This window comes from Vanellus vanellus (assembly GCF_965231255.1).
Source record: "Vanellus vanellus genome assembly, chromosome: 3".
In the NCBI taxonomy this organism is placed as follows: Eukaryota; Metazoa; Chordata; class Aves; order Charadriiformes; family Charadriidae; genus Vanellus; species Vanellus vanellus.
In genome coordinates this window covers 96733647-96750521 of record NC_138907.1, presented here as the reverse complement: position 1 = coordinate 96750521, position 16875 = coordinate 96733647, and the positions used below count along the sequence as shown (strand labels likewise).

At 37.3% G+C, this 16875-nt stretch overlaps 1 protein-coding gene across 1 annotated transcript in view; it reads left to right on the top strand.

Annotated features, from left to right (window-relative positions):
- The window catches only part of ADGRB3 (adhesion G protein-coupled receptor B3), a gene marked incomplete at both ends in the record, with an annotated part of 480039 nt that overhangs the window by 458823 nt on the left and 4341 nt on the right, over window positions 1-16875 (top strand). Inside the window, one exon of the mRNA XM_082480895.1 lies at window positions 11023-11058. Within this exon, the coding sequence (XP_082337021.1) occupies window positions 11023-11058 (36 nt within the window). The remainder of the gene's footprint in view (window positions 1-11022; window positions 11059-16875) is intronic.

Genomic DNA, 16875 nt, shown 5'->3' with positions numbered 1-16875 from the left:
GAGAAGAAAAACTATTCCTGCAAGATAATCATTGTCCCTACCTGCAAGCACATGCAGTTGAAAATATTTGCCATTTTGTCGCTGACAATCATATCTGTCTCAGATATGATAGGTCTGATTCTGCTCTCACTAGTGTAAATCTTGGATTCTTTCACCCGGTAGTTCACCGTTTACTGATTTAGTTTTGTTTGCATGTGTGTGCGGGCATTGGTACAACTGATGTGTGCAATAGGTACAGGTGGACATCATGCGGAGTACGCTAGATTCCCGTCAGATTGCAAAAGTGAACTGAAAAGCCTTTAAAAGGGATTCAGTTCATTGCTACAATCTGTCTGTGGGATTTAAACATTTTAAAAGTAAAAAGTATTTACATTATTTCTTAAGACCTAAGTGTCTGATACTGCCATTCCTATTAAGCTTTAATTTATGCAAAACCGCCTGTGAGGTGGAGTTAATTTCATACTTGGGCCTCCTTAAGAATTGGAAATACAGCTCGCCGGCATTTCAAATGTTATGAAATATAGCATTTGGTGGGAAAGAAAAAGACAAATGAGAAAAATATGGTACTTACTCATTCTCTGAAAGAAGTTATAGATGGAAGGCAAAAATCTACTGTATATGTAAACTTGAAGCTATCTGCTATTACTCTACAATATTTGGACCCGTCTGTGTAGGGAAGCAGTAACTTTACCTGATTTTTCAATTGTTAGACACAGAACTGTAGCCCACGCTTCATAGAATAGGGGGTACTTATGCATATTTCTTTGAAAATGGAGTTGAAGTTTCATGTGTGAATCAACTGGAGAGTTTGGGCAGAAGAGCAGAACTTAGTTCCTTTTCAAGAGATGCCTTTACAAGCTTTCCAAGTGAAATATTTCCCTTGGTGTTTATATTGTGTGTGTACTATCATAAGTTTTTACAAGACATAATTTAACTGGAAAAAAAAAAAACAACCAGTTGAAAAATGAAGTGGGGGGGTTTGCAAGTAATCAAATATGGTCCACTTTTTGTTTGTTGTCAAAGTCAATATGTATAATCTTGGGACAAATTTTCCAAATTGTTTCTAAAAGATAGTGTAAGTGCTTGCCCATGAAATGCTCAGACAGACAGGCTCTTTCAAAGCAAGTTTGCATTGTTAAAGATGTTACTGCTCTCAGCTCAGGTATACTAGTTGATAGATCCTAGGTGGTGCACAGGGGTTCCTCTCCAATTTGATGCAACTCCAGAAGCAGGACAGCTAAAGTCACCTTCCAGTAGTATCCTCTCCTACCTAGCTACAATACTGTCTTTCAGATACTTTTTCGCAGATATAGACTCAAATCCAGCCTGGTTAAGATTAGGCATGTGGGTGAGATATCTAGGGGAGGTTCACAGTTCCATGAGAAAATAGACCTGCCTGCCACCATACCATCCACTCCATTTGAGGTCTAAATTGTTCTCTGGTGATGCCTCTTTCTTTCCATTGGCGATAAAGGCCATTTAGGACACCTAAATAAAGGAGACCTTAGTTAAGTTGTAAAAACTGGGACAATAATTACTCCATCTTACACAGAGTTTAAATTCCTGAGGCCACTTTGTAAAAATGAGCCTGAAAATCTATAAACATGTTGTACTGCTCCTTTAGAGTTATTTTTTTTAACTGTATTTGTATCATATTTTAAGCTTATCTGGAAGATGGGATATAGACACCAAATCTGTATCACCATTCTGTATATCATTTTTATGCTCGGAAGAGACTTCAAAGTATGTAGTAGAAAATGCAGTAAAATATAATCAAATATGGTAGAAAATATTTAGTCTCTTCTAACTTGGTAAACATATTAGGTTTAGAAAGCTGCAAACAATTATATTATTAAACCTAACCAAACCCAGCATAATTCCATGCATTAGGAAAAAAACAGATATTAGGGCAGATCAGAAATGAAAGGAACTGTTTTGGCTTTTGTGTCTGCCTTTGTGGTTCCCAACACTACTTGATTATATAGCATTACTTCATCTTTTCATAAGGATGTGCTGCAATGAATTGAAGAAAGGAACATGAAAAAAATTGTACATAGAAGAAAATTAGAGTTTCAGCAGATCCAGATAAGCAGATCCAGCCAGATAAAGGATGTGATTGTGGTCTTATGTATGCAGTGTGTAAGAAGCACGGGTTGAGGTAAAGTCCCAAAATGCTATTGGCTAGAACAGACCAGCTGGATTAACTTGCATTGCTGCCATCAACAACATAAAAAGGGAGGGCAAGGGATTTTTTTCAAGATATTTTTGACGTCCAGTACAATATAATTTTAGAAGATTTCAAGACCTTCTGAAAAACAGGGCTTAGTCAGACGCTATGGAGCAGCAAAACCTGCAGCATGGTATTCAGCATCATTCTGTCCACATTTTTCCAGCCAGAGCATGACTAGACCATTCCTAAAGGAGAAGATCCTAAGCAGCAGGAAGCCTCCTTCTCCTATCAGCTCATACTGCTGTCCCACCCGAAATCAAACATAAAAGCACATGGATTTCTGCTGTATAGGGGCAGTTCCCCTTTCGCTTCTCTGAAGAAACAGAGGTGTCCCCAGGCAGGTGGTGGAGGCCTCCTATTGTGTCTTCTGCATAGTACAGGGAGTTGGGTTCCTCCCATTTTCCGCTTTATGTTTCCAGGTGCTTTATCTGGAATTGGGATACCACACTTTTACCAAGTAATTAAAAACTAATTATGAACTATCATGTAAGTAAAATGCACTTAGGCAGGTAGGCAGGTATGACCTGTGTTAACAAAATTCTTTCTTTTTTTTTTTTTTTAATTGAATTCAGTAATTATCAAGAACACAAAAATGGGAATAGCTTGACATCAGTTAGAGTCTTTATCATCTTATCACAATACCTTAAGAAGCTGTGTGATGCATTTTCAGCCAAGATCCAACCCAGCTTCTGGTTTCACAAGTGTAATTAGGAACCCACAAATACCTCTAGCCACAAAAATACTGCAGGCATAACTGTTTGCAACTGGACACCCAGTAAAATACAACATATTAACGTACATGCAATAGTTCTTATTTGTGGACTCATTTTATGGTAGATGCTAGTCTTTATGGCCATAGAACTGAACCAGCAGAATTAGAGGACACTTTGGGAAATATAAACCCTAAGGTTTATCACATCCTGAAATAAAATTATTTCTTTTAAATTTCATTTCAATCTTACCAGTGAAACAGTAGAGTATTGTGTTTCAAGGAGCCGGTTTGCAGAAATATATGCATTATCATCCAAAGAATTCAGTAAGTTTGGAAAATTTAGCTTTTGAGTAACATCTTTACCTTCCTAAGTTCATGAAATCAATTATTTTTGAATTTTCCACATTTGAAGAGATGATCAATATGTGACTATTCAAATAATTTAAAAGTGTGTATAGAGATAAACAGCAAAAAACCCCAAAGCTATTAAAAGTGAAGGCTGAAACTTCAGGTCTTTTTCATGTTCTCTTTTATTTAGACTTTATATTCATTACAATCATTGGAGATGGATGTTTTGGAACACAACTATAGTATCAGCACAAGTGCATATATCCTGACTTCTAACTCTGCAAGGAGGATCCATCACCTGTACTATTAGATATCTAGATGTAGGCATTTCCCTTCTAATATGGAAAAAGAGTTTTTCACATTTGGCTCCCCTTTAGTGTCAATGGACAGAAATAAACACTTTTAGGCGACTTTTAGACAGCGGCTCCAGGATGAAGAAAATCACATGCCCTCAGTGCAGGGTTTCCCTTCAGGTGCAGGGTTTCCCTTCAGGTGCCACAGAGGAAGCCAGAACGAGTAGTTCAGACATCAACATCAAAACTGTTGGCATCCTAAATTTAGTGAGATGAATTCTACAGTGTGTCACAAACTTTCTTCTAGTTTTTATATCTACTTTTTTTTTTTTTTTTTTTCTTGAGAAAATGCATGGTTAGGAACAATCAGGTGCTTTCTTGTCTATGGAAGAATTTGAGCTTTCAAAAGTCTATGAATGCCACAATATTTACATACAAGTATTGCCCAAATAAGTATAAATTTAAGGATCTGTAGATTCCCAATGTGCAAGCCAGTGATTTTTTATTTTACTTGGTATGTACCCAACAGTACTCATACGATCACAGGCACAGGCAGATATATTAGTACATCACAGTTTCTTAGGAGGAGTAATTGAACATCTGGCTAATCTCCTGCACATCCCTTATATGCATGGATTAAAACTGGCTTTGCTACCTTGGCATCAAAGTGGCTTGGAGTGTGCTCCTTCAGCTCAAAGTGTTTTGATTTTAATGAAGACAGCACTCTTGATACCCTCTTTTGGAATGTTTTTTTGTTTTGAAAATGTACACTCAGAGTAGTGTGCTCATTAAAATTAAATTACTTTGAAGTGAAGTAGTGCATTCCCAGCCACTTAGATGCAAGCAAAGGTTAGGGGGTTTAAATGCAGAGGAAGAAGCTGATCTGTGCAACATATCTCCAGGATAAGTAATTATTTTCTTTTTATTGTGCAAAATAAATGCAAAAGGGAGTAGATACCCGCTGCCCGACTATACGAGCAGACTTGCATCGTTACCTTTGTAGAAAAAGAATGACGGATTCTTTCAAGGGAACTATGGTTAGTGTAGTGTGAGCAGAAATGGAACGGAGCTGAAAGAGGCAAAGACTTTTAACTATTACAAGAGGAAGGGCATGCAAAGACAGACACTAGAAACATTTATTAAAAGGAAAAAAGAGCATCTTCTTTATAAGAACAGGAAGAAAAGGACTCCCCAAACTGTTTGTCATGTAAAGGACCAGAATTCTCTTTCCAGTCTCCTACTTTCCTTCTTTATTTTTCTGTCTCAGTTTCTGCAATGACATCTCTATGTGGAGAAAGACATAAAGCTCTTAGATGGGAAGTTGATTGTGTGACCAAAATAATTCTTCTGTGTTAATTCATGAGAGCTGTTAATACGTTCAAAGAAGGTCAACTCCAGAGCTCCTTGGCCAAATAGCTGATGTGGGACTACAGGAGGAAAAAAGTGTTACAGCTGAGAAAATAAAGGGATCTATTAAAGATAGTGAGGTGCAAACTAGAAGTAAAGGTATAGATAAAGAGAAGTGAAAAGAAAGACAGATAAGCCAAAAAAAGGCAAAAGAAGGATGGCAGAAATGAAGAAGAAGCTTAAAATGAAAGTGTTAGGAAGAATGAAATAAACGCATGAGGAAAAGAGCAAGAACAAGAAAGGAGAGAAGAAATATGCAGTTAAAACAATCAATCTTGTCAATAAAGTACCAGAGCATCAGGCAGAACAAAAGCAAAATATTGTGAAGTCATTTTGATTTGCGATATGAGAAGCAAAAAAGAGAGAGAGAGAGAGAGAACTAAAATAGAGAGATGAGCAGCACAGGAATTTCCTCTTTATCATGTTTCCACATTGCATTTGTTTTCAGGCGTTCTGTTTCTCAGATTTCTCTCCCTCCCATTCCTCATTTCATTCTTCAATAAGCTGTGGAGACAGTTCTTGCCAATTTTGTGACTCTCAGTGAAATGAAGTCTAGCCCTATAACAACCCTCTCTGTCCTTCACTTGAGTGAGTAGGTCTCAGATTCCTCCAATTTCAGAAATTGATGCTGCTTAATTTTAGCAGGAGTGGGGGTAGAATCAGGCAGAGGATTCAAGTAACTAAAGACGTAAAGAACCAAAATTTTAGTCTAGAGTATATTTCAAACTTTATATTATATGCATCTATCTTAACTACATATGATTCTTAAGAAACATATTTTCAATTGTTCATCCCTTTAAGAAATGTTACATTTCCCCCCAAAGCCTTCAGAAACACAAAACAAGTGGGTTTTGTTGATAGAGTAAATACACAGGTTACCCTATTAAAAAAACGGAGCAACAAACCAGAATAATTTGCCAGAACAGTTATAAATTGAAGTTATCTCTAAAGTTATGTTTGTGCTGTGTGTTGATGTGCTAAATTTGCTAGTGTATTTTAAAAACTTAAAATTCCCACATTAAAAAGCTAATCCACTTTTTCGTGAAAATTTGCTTGCTTTATGTCTAGCTTATGTTATGAACTAATAGCCAACATAATCTTCGACTCAGAAGCTAAGGGTTTTTTTCAGTTACATACACACAAAAGGCATTTTAAATCAAAACTCTCTATCCCCATTCCACTTTCATAACTCTGAGGGCAAAAAAAGATTTTCCTTTAATTTTGGTCAGGGAAAAAATCCTCCCCAGCCTAGGATCTTGTATGTCAAATCTAATCTCAGAGTGAATTATAAACTGCTGATAATAAGGCTTTATATTAATGGAAGCATGGTTATAGCCCTCACCATAATACGGTATCTCTGGTTTCAATTATACTTTGCACAATGCGATATATCTTCAGGAGTATCTCATGTAATTAATCAGGTAGCGGTGTAATGCGGACTAGAATAAGGAGAAAACCAGGCATTTGTCGTTTTACAGAGATGGAGAGGGATTTTATTAGTCATTTAGTGAGAGCAGCTCTTTCCTGGTGCCAGCGGATTAGCGCATGCTGGTGTATGGAAATTGTTCTTCAGTATTCTATTTTTGTCCCCCAGCGCGCAGAGTTTAAAGTTGCTCTGGAATTACACAGAGAAGCTATACATGATTAGCACAAAGTAAAATTGATTTAAAATAAATTACTACTGCAGACCTCTTTTCACTGAGTTTCACTTTGGCCCTGTTGTGGACGTAGTGGGGGGGGTGGCGGTGCTGTAAAATGGATTTTATCACTTAAGATCAAAGAGCTGTAGAAATCAGAGATGGAAAAAACCTTGTCAGGTCATCTCTTCTGTCAATGCAAGAACATTTTCTACAGTGTATTTCTCTAATACATAGTCAAACTTCACTTTCAAGACACAAGTGAAGGGCTTCCACGGTTTCCCTTAGAAGATTATTTCATAGTTACATAAACTTTCTTTATTCCCGACAGCATCTCTGAAATTTCCTTTTTTTTTTTATTTTTTCTGAATTACAACTTTTCAGATTTTTCTCACACCAGCTTTATCAGTGTTTATATCTTTCTAAGGTTTCTTGACAAGCTTCTGTGTTTGCCTCTTCCGGAGCTAAAGTTTAAACAAACTGTATCACTCTTTTATTCTTTCCTCTTGACCCAGTGTTATTAACTTTTTAAAAGTACTTTTTGCTGCTTTTCTCTGAAATTTCCCTAGTTTACAGCCGTGATTTGGCTTCTGTCAGTGTAGAGCACCAATGCAACTCACTGGAGTTGTTCAGAAAGGGCTATTCACACCTTTGCCCATTTAAATGGAGATTCGACCTTTTTTTTTTTTTTGTAGCATTGCTAATTGTGCATGGATTGCAGTTCACTAGTTACCCATACCCCTCAGCTTTTTCAGAATTATCCCAGCTAACTCCCTGATGCTGAATAATTGCATGTGGCTTCAGCTTTTTAGGCAGTCCCTTTATTAGTTAACCTCACAGGTCTCCAGCATTAGGGCTCTTCAGCTTGGAGAACAGATGACCGAGTAGTGAACAGGGAATGGTTATTTGTATTTCCTATAACATAAAAAACGGGAGCATCAAATGAAATGGCAAAGGGATAAACAACATGATTTCCTGTGGCATATTATGCATATTTAAATTGTTGAATTCACTACCTCAGCACGTTTTGGATGTGAAAATTAGGAATCATTCTAAAACATGATTAGACTAATGGAATAATGTAAAGAAGTGTTAATAAGGTCAACAGAGTAAGGTCCTCCCAAGGAAATTCCTAAACTACTGAAGAACTAGGGAGGGTATTGCAGCAGAAATGTCACTTTATACTTGCCCTTCTCTATATTATTTCTGAAGCATCGCTGCAGAACCTGGTCAAATACAAAATACTAAATGAGGCAAACCATAGATATTATCCTTTACAGTCACTGGTTATTTATATTCTACTAACATTAATACTCAAGCAGATCTCATAATGATCCTTGAAAAAACCACCAGCTTCCAGTCTAATTTTTTTGTTGGCTAAAATCATTCTCAGTTTTGCAGGTGGGTAAAAGGAACAGCTTTTTGAAAAGAAACATACTGGTGTGACCAGTTCAGCAGCTTATTTGATGCAAGAGATTTCCGCTCCCCCCCCCCCCCCGCAACTCCACTTCACCCAGCTGCTGGCTTTCATTAATTCAAATTGTAGAAAGAGCGAGATGGTTGATTTTTTGAAAGCATTTACGTATGTGTGGGAAACCCCATTTTTCTCAGACAAAAGGGACACAAGAAGTAAACTTCATTTAAGAAAAAGAGTATATATACAATCACAATTAAAGTGTTGATTTGCATGTTTTAAGCTTGTTGTATATCACACGGAAACTAGGAGAGGAATTTAGTAAAATGACAACTCTCAATTGGGACCAAAGGAAAACTTCCGTCCTCATAAATCAAGATTCCCAATGACTTCATGCTTCTGAATATGTTCCTGCTCTCAAAAAATAACACCGCAGTTGTTTCAAGGCAATGATGTAGTAGCCGGGAGGACCTGATGGTGTACCTAGCGGTGTCAGTGACAATATTGCAGATGACTTTAGTTGGTGAAGGATCACATTCATACCCAGCACCCTTTGTTTTTCAGAAACTTGCAGAACTTTGCTGCTACTGTTCAGACCTGTGGCAGTTACATACTTTTTATGTCTTAGGAGAATAAGTTCTGGCAGCACTTGTGCTGTATTTCACCATATGCAGCCACAGAAAAAAGTGAAGCACCAGCACAGAACAAATGTTCCTTACTATATAAGTTTAAAATAAATATGTTTGTGATATGTTCTTGTTAAGCCCTAGAAAGATCCTCACTGAGATAAACCTGTGGTATGACCTGTTTGGTCATAACTGCTGCGATGTAACAGCAAAATTGCAATAGTTGCCTCTTTCTGACAACAGCACGGTTAAATATTTCGCAGTCTGTTAGATATGTCTTTTTACCATGCAAACAGTGATAGAGTTGTCTGGTTGCAAAATCTAATAATCCAGCTATGCCAGGGATATTTTCACTGTGCTCAAGCAGACTTAAGGCAAAATACAAATGCTCCAATTTTATAAATCACAGTATCTAGCAAATTACACATTTCTTCCTAAATTTTCCATGTTTTCACTTAGGGTTCTCAGTCAGATGGTTCAATGATATCAGGTTTATTACTGAACTGTAGCTTAAAAATAGCTTAAAAAGCATTACTACTGTAAACTTCACCTCATTATCTGCTGTACATATTTCTTCTTTTGTAACCACAGAGCCTTCACAGTGGTACATGTGCTTTAATTGCACCTTAAAAAATAGATCCTTCCTCATTAGAAATACATAGATTTCTTCAGGTGCCGATTTACTGTGGAATGATGAAGGCCTATGTCAAAGGTACCATCACCCCCTTAATATGAGTGAGAAGTAAGAACTTAGTTACTTTCAGAATTTGAGCATAATGTTCTCATATTATTCTTACCTTCAAGACCTTTATTGCTTCCATGTTTTCATGATAGTTATTTTTGCAGAATTTTTTATTTTTAAATACTCTTTATAAGGTGTGCTAGGTTAAATCAAGCCTTGCTGATTAAAGCTAGCTTCTCCAAAGCTTGGTGGTGGTGGTTGTTTTAATTGTATTATAGACTGTTCTTTTATACTGTCTCCCAGCTCTTTAGCCATCAGAGTGTGTCGACAGTGCTACAGCGATATTCTTAAGGTCATTGTGGATTGGAGCATCAAAACTTTACTACAAAACCAGACAATATGTCGCAAAGTGGTATTATCAAGGGCTCGGAGACCAAACATTTTCCACTTTCTACAACTGAAAGACTTGTAAAATTCTTTCTTTCAATTGTACAAAACCAAAATATCTTACTAAAACCTGCATGTTGGTAAAACCAAATAAAATCAAAGGCTAATGAAGACAGTAACATTATTCATCTTCACTTAATGGGTTTGATTTATACCTCACTGCAGAAATTGGGTGCAATTTGAAAAGGTTCATTCACCATGACTTAAAGCCATCCTATCCTACCACAAAAATTAGGGTTAAATTGTAGCAGCAAACCTTTTTCTTTTTTGGGGGGTCCTTTTCCTTTCCTTTAACTCTCCTTCCTGAAGGGGAATGTATCTTTTCTTTCCATTCATATGTTCTTTGCACTCTTTTTTTCAGCTCTTCCAGCCGCTATTTCTACATCTCTTTAGTCTATTGCAAGCCATTCAGACTAAGAGAATTTTGTAGCATTCATTTAGGAGAAAAGAGATATTTTTATCTCTTCTTTATAATATTTCTTCTTCTTTCTGATATAGTTTAAGTTTATAATTGGTTTCTTTTAGAATTTGTAAAAAAATCTGTGCTAAATTATTTGTGATATGTCTAAGCAATCATATTCTGTTGCATTTTATGAGTGATTGCTTCACTAGTAAATCATTCTTGCTTTATATCAGATGCTTTGACTCAGAGTTGTCATAAGTGTAAAACAAAATCATTGCTTTCTCCATCCAAATCGTCATTGCAAACAAACAAGCTGAAGCTATGGAGAGCATAGATGGCTTCGGCTTGATTTTGCTATCAGTGATTCCATTAAAATCAATGGAGTTGTACCAATGTAAGCCTGATGTAGGAAAGAATGAATTTCTGTATGCCTATACAAATCTAAATCGTAGATACATATAGACAGCTGTGTAAAAGTATAAATATGATTATAATTTGCAAATACCACAGAAAGTATAGAAATAGATATATTTTATACACCGACAAGTTCAACTGCATGCAAATAACATGCACATTATGCATCCCAGTAAAATGCAGTCTTTTTTATTTCAGAGAAAAGAATATGATACTGGTCTAATAAACAGTATGCAAAGTCATGCATTAATCTTAAATTATCAAGATAAAATCTACAACCTCTCACAGAATACCTAATATATATCTGATAGGAAAACAAGAATGTTATTTAGACTCATTAATATGATTTGGTGAATAGTCCCCTTGTTAATACAACCTCTTTTTTCTTTCTTTTTTTACTGCTTAATAGAGAAGAAAATCACGTTATTCGGACCTTGACTTTGAAGTAAGTTTTACCGAATTATTCCTGATTATTAAAAGTACTTTCCTAAAAGTAAATGTGAAGTGTTCATTTAACGGATTTTAGCCTTCTGACACAGTAGATGTCACAGGGTTGTTAAATTGGTAGTGTACAGAACGTGATGAGCAATTAATTAAAACTACTTTGGTGCAACTTGTTTGTAAAATATTCTGAGATCAAACTGCCATATTGCAATATTAACCATCATTATTTCAGTTTTTTAATTCTCTGCCTCTTCATTTTCATCTTTTTTTTGTTGTTTTGTTTTGCTGGCTATCTATCTATTGAAAAAGTGTGACACTCCTGTAGGACAGGCCACGTTGTTGCAGAAGGTTGCTTTGTTCAAGAGATTCTCAATCATTTGTTCTATCTCTCTTTCTTCAATACTAATTTACTGGCATATGAGTTTCACATCCAAATAGTGATTATGAATGTGTCAAATTTTGAACAATGAAGTGCTGCAGTTGCCAAAGCTTATGGATCACTTGCGATATGAAAAATCAAGTTCATGTAAGGTTCTTTAGGTTGGATATCTATCATTTCAGACTAAGACCCCGTTGAATCAGAAGGTTTGGTTGTGTTAGTTAATGATCATTTTGTTCTACCTCAGTCTGTTCTCTTAAAATTTTGTTTATTTGAGTTTTTTTTTCTCTAATCTCTACCAGAAACAATGCAGCAGTTAGTTTTCTAGGGAATGTTAATAATTTATGGATTTGGGGTTTTTGCATAGGTTGTCCGTTTATGCATGTTAATAGTTTGATATAATTCATTATGTCTGTCTCCAGAGAAGTTGAGCAATCATAGCATTCACGTGGAACCTACAGATCTGAACTTTAACGTCCAGTGATCAGTATATATCAACCATAACTTTAAAAATCACCCTCTCTCTTTGCATGTGCAAAGAAAAGAATTTTTTATTATGTCCTGGGCTGTAAGCACAACTGTATTTTCAGAGCTTTCAGATTCCAGATTCTTGTCCATAGAAACAAAAGAGAGAGAACTAGCAAAATACAGCCATAGCGGTGGTTACAGAAGCCTTGAAATGAGAAAAGGGTTTGCTTTGGTGACCTGCTTTTGCTGAAATGCTGACCTTCTGTGTCCAATTGTGGTTTCTTGGTAGTTTAACATCATGCCTTAATCTCTTATGTCATTTTCCCCCAGCGACTATAACTACCTTAAGCAGTCATGTAACATCTCAAATAAAGCACCAAAGACTCATAGTAAGTTTAAGGAAAATAAAAAGAAAATATTATCCTAAATACGCTTTAGGATAAATGACTAGACAGGGAGAAAAAAAACATGAATCAACAACAAAATTCTGATGAGCAGGCAATTCTAAAATTAAATACAAGCAATATGAACAGAAGTTTTATAATGATATAAAGAATTCTGAATTATATTTTTTTCTTTATTGGAAGGTAGGAATACCATGCCATGCACAGTGAGAATGTTCTCTGTGGCAACAGATACTAAAACATTCTTCTTAGCACTCAGGAGAACATAATCCAACACCAAATAAACACCAACAATGCTGTACACATTCTGCTCAAGAATAAGGCCTCGCATTACGTATTTCCTTTTGACTCACATAGCGTATTTAAGATGCGTACATCTTTTTCTTGTCTTGTTTGCATTAGTGTTGCTCCACGGCCTAATGCTTTTAGAAGTATGACTATAATGCAGGAAAAGATATTTGTTTTTAAAAAGGGAAGGATGGGGCCGTTGGGAGCGACTGCTGAGGAAGCGAGAGCGGTGACAATACTGTGCCAGTTGCTGCTGTGTTATAGAAGTACTGACTCAGACCAACCCCATCTCACCTCCTTGTTTTATGGTTCCTCTGATTAAGTCTGTGGGCTTTCCTGTGTTCTAAAAATGTAGTGTGGCTGGCTGTCTGAGGTAAAGCAAAAAAAAAAAAGCCGTAAAATGTTCAAATAGCCACCCAGATTCCTTCACTCAGCAAGGCATACTGATGAAGGGAATTGAGATAGTGGTGTGTGGCCAAAACACTGCTATTCTGATATTTCATACCAGCGTGACTGCAAAATAGTATAGAGCCTGGAGGTGAGGTTGAGCTAGAATGATTGGGCGTACTACTTAAACGTTTAACACTTTCTCTGCTTTGTCTGTGACCAGTGTCAGCTGGCACTCTCTGAAACAATGTCTTTCCACAGTTCTAATGATAACAAATGCTATGGATGTGGCTCTGAGGATAACAAATGCTAAATACTCAGCATGGACAAGACTATGTCAAGCTTGGCTCCCTCTGTCCTTTTCCTTTTAATACTCTCCCAACAGTCTCTACACCCTCAACCTCTCATGCGTCTCTCTATATCCATACAAGGCAAACCCTCAGGCTATGCCTATCTTACTTAAGACATTTGGGGGAATATTCCTGGGTGCCAAAATTCCAGGTTTTATATGGATTAATTTTTAGAATGATCTTTACTATTTCAGTCTGGATCACCCTTGTCTCTCCAAACAGTTCCAAAAATGTCCTTAGGGAACCAGTGCAACCTAGGTACCATTCGCAACAGGCAATTTGGTTGTAGACTTCTTATGTTGAAGACCAAGAGAATTTTGTAGCATTTATGGAGAACATACCATGCTAGATGGTGCCAGAGAATGGTCTTGGACATGTTTGACTTACTACAGTAGAGTCACAGTTTCACTGTTAAAAAAAAAACACAAACAAACAAACAAACAAAAAAAAACCAAAACCCCAAACACTGTACTAGTGGGCTGCAATGCAACACTTACCATAATATAGACATTTGAAGTAAGAACAAAAAACGCATGACGAGCAATTTTTTTTCTGAGGGCCACAGTTAAAACTCAAAGCCAGCTGCTATGTAGTGTGAATACAGGCAGACCAGGGCTGTGCTCAATGCCATAAAACAGTCTCTGTCCCTGTTATCTCCTATATATGTAGAAATACAGGTGTAATTTTAAAGGGCCTTTGCAGTGGACTATAAATAATAAAAGTCCCGTGACCGTGCCGGTTAGTGTATACAAAGCTTATGTCTCTAGTCAAAGGAAAGGAAGAGAGAAAAAAGGTGACATCCAAACTGGCCAGCCCTTATCGAAGATCTTAGAGAGGAGTCTCTCAAGACCTGAGCCACCTGTATCTTGATTTCCTTTTTTAAATAGTTTACCATTACAGTCTTAAATTATCCCTTTACGTAGAAAAAAAGAAGACAGACTGTAACATACTGTGTTTAGTCTGTCGGCAGAAAGCATAAATGCTAAATAATATACTGTCCACTATTAGATTTTGCAAAACATTGACTAAGCTACTTGAACTTTGAAGTTTGCTAAAATGAACAGACAACATGCAACAGCTTTACAGCTCTTCTCTTGCTATTACCAAGGTTTAGTTTAGACTCATTCATGCAGTCCACTACACAAAACATGACCAAAATTCATAGGTCTGGGAGGTTTGGATCCTTGCTGCTGCTGGCTGTGGTAACCCCAGCTAAGTGCCCTCCAACCCCAGTCATTATGTTCCGGTTTTCCCTGAAGCTGGACAGGCAGCTTTTTCGTGAAGGCTCAGCACTAATACTTAGCTGTCAGATCAAATAAAATTCATTCTAATTATGTTGAACAGAAATACAGATGCTCTGGAAATTCCCAGGAGGACTTTATAATAGGTGTGCACTGACACTTACAAAAACATACAGGAGAGTTAAATAGTATTATTGACATGCATTTTAGGATGCAAGAGCACAATTACCTTTAAATTCTATGGGAGGGTCTGACTCAGCCACCCACCCCACTCTCCCCTTTTTATAAGGCATTCATTGGATCGCTTCTGATAATAACATTTATACCAAAAAAATCCAAAAAGTGCCTTATTATCCTGTTCCCTGGGATTCAAGTTATCTCTGTCTCTTTTTGAGCTCCACCCATGAGGGAGAGCAAGGATACACAGTCAAAGTGTGAATACTGGAATGTCTTCTTTTCTATCCACAGACCGGTAGGCTCTCACCAGCAATAATGCTGAATTGATCATTAATTGCTGGAGCTGCATTCTTTCGGCATTTTTTCTGCAATAGCTATTCATTATAACAACATTACAAACTCACACAAAAGTTTAAAATTGTTCTCTTACTAACCTGAAGACATCTCTTGAAGACAAAAGCGAAAAAAATTTGCCTGCAGGCAAAAATCCTTTCCCATTCCTAAGTTTGGCAACATACCTATAACATCTTGAAAACACAGCATGTTTCCATTGTAGGGCTGGGAAGGCATTCCCCCATCTGTTCTTTTCACTTAGCTGTTTTGTACAATATTTGAGAGAGAGTATTTTTACCTGTGACAATACAGAAAATCTCCAAGGCAAATTGAATGACACTACTGTTGTTGTTATTATTATTAACATTACTGTTATTCGTAAGATTGACCACAAATCTTCATGAGAATGTTTGTGCTTGAGACAGAGTTCAGCTAAAACCCTGTCATAAATGAAAAAGGGAGCTGGGTACAGAGTTATGTTTGAAGTCCTTCTCATCTTGATGATAGCTATCCACACTCTGAATCCTCTTCTGAGAGTAGATGGTCATCAGAGTAAGGCTTAGTCTTCTCAAAACACATCCTTGACGTTACTTGTGAGAAGGTGTAAAAATGTGGAAGGGGTGTCAGTGCAATCTGTCCCTCTTTAGGGTGTGAGGCACAAGAGTTAGGGAGCCAGCAGGAAAGGCAACAAGAAGATCATAGAATTCATAGAATTGCTGAGGTTAGAAGGGACCTTTAAGATCATCAAGTCCAACCATTAACCAACCCCAACAAAAAACACTTCTAAACCATGTCCCTAAGTACCCCATCTACCCTTTTTTTAAACACCTCCAAGGATGGTGAATCCACCACCTCCCTGGGCAGCCTATCCCAATGTTTAATAACCCTTTCAGTGAAAAAATGTTTCCTAATATCCAATCTAAACCTCCCCTGACATAACTTGAACCCATTTCCTCTCATCCTGTCACTTGTCACCAGGGAGAAGAGGTCAGCCCCCACCTCTCTAAAATCCCCTTTCAGGTAGTTGTAGAGAGTGATAATGTCTCCCCTCAGCCTCCTCTTCTCCAGGCTAAACAACCCCAGTTCCCTCAGTCATTCTTCATAAGATTTGTCCTCCAGACCCCTCACCAGCTTTGTAGCCCTTCTCTGGACACGCTCCAACACCTCAGTGTAGTGAGGGGCTCAAAACTGAACGCAGTACTCGAGGTGGGGTCTCACCAGTGCCGAGTACAGGGGGATGGATGATCACTTCCCTAGTTCTTGTACAGACACACAAGATGTGTGTCTGTAGCCCGGTGGCTACCTCAGGTGCTTCTGGAGGGGATGCGGCAATAATGGACAAATCCCCAGCTGCACCTAAATAAAGTGTGCTTTAAAAGGGCACCATGAGAACCTCCTTTTCCATCCTGTTTTCATCCTGCTACTACAATCATCCTAGTATATATACTGGTCAAGATCTCCAGCTTTGTATTGATAAAACTTATGTACGTCTCAGATTGATAAAACTGTGTTTTCCACATTCCCCATTTACTAGAGAAAACAGATTAAACCCCCACAAATGCTTTGTGGGTTATTTTCTCATAAAAGAGAAGGAGTTACACAACAGAGCATATTTTCTAGAAAGGAGATAAGATGGTACTTTCTGACAAGGAATTTAAAAGAAGTCTAGAAAAGAAGGGTTAAAGTTGGAAATTTAAGTTACTGTACCTTCAGTTCAGATTGTTCTTTATAAGCAGTGGGGAGGAGCGGGTGTCAGTGGGTAGGAATTATGGAGTGGAAGCCAGGAAAACA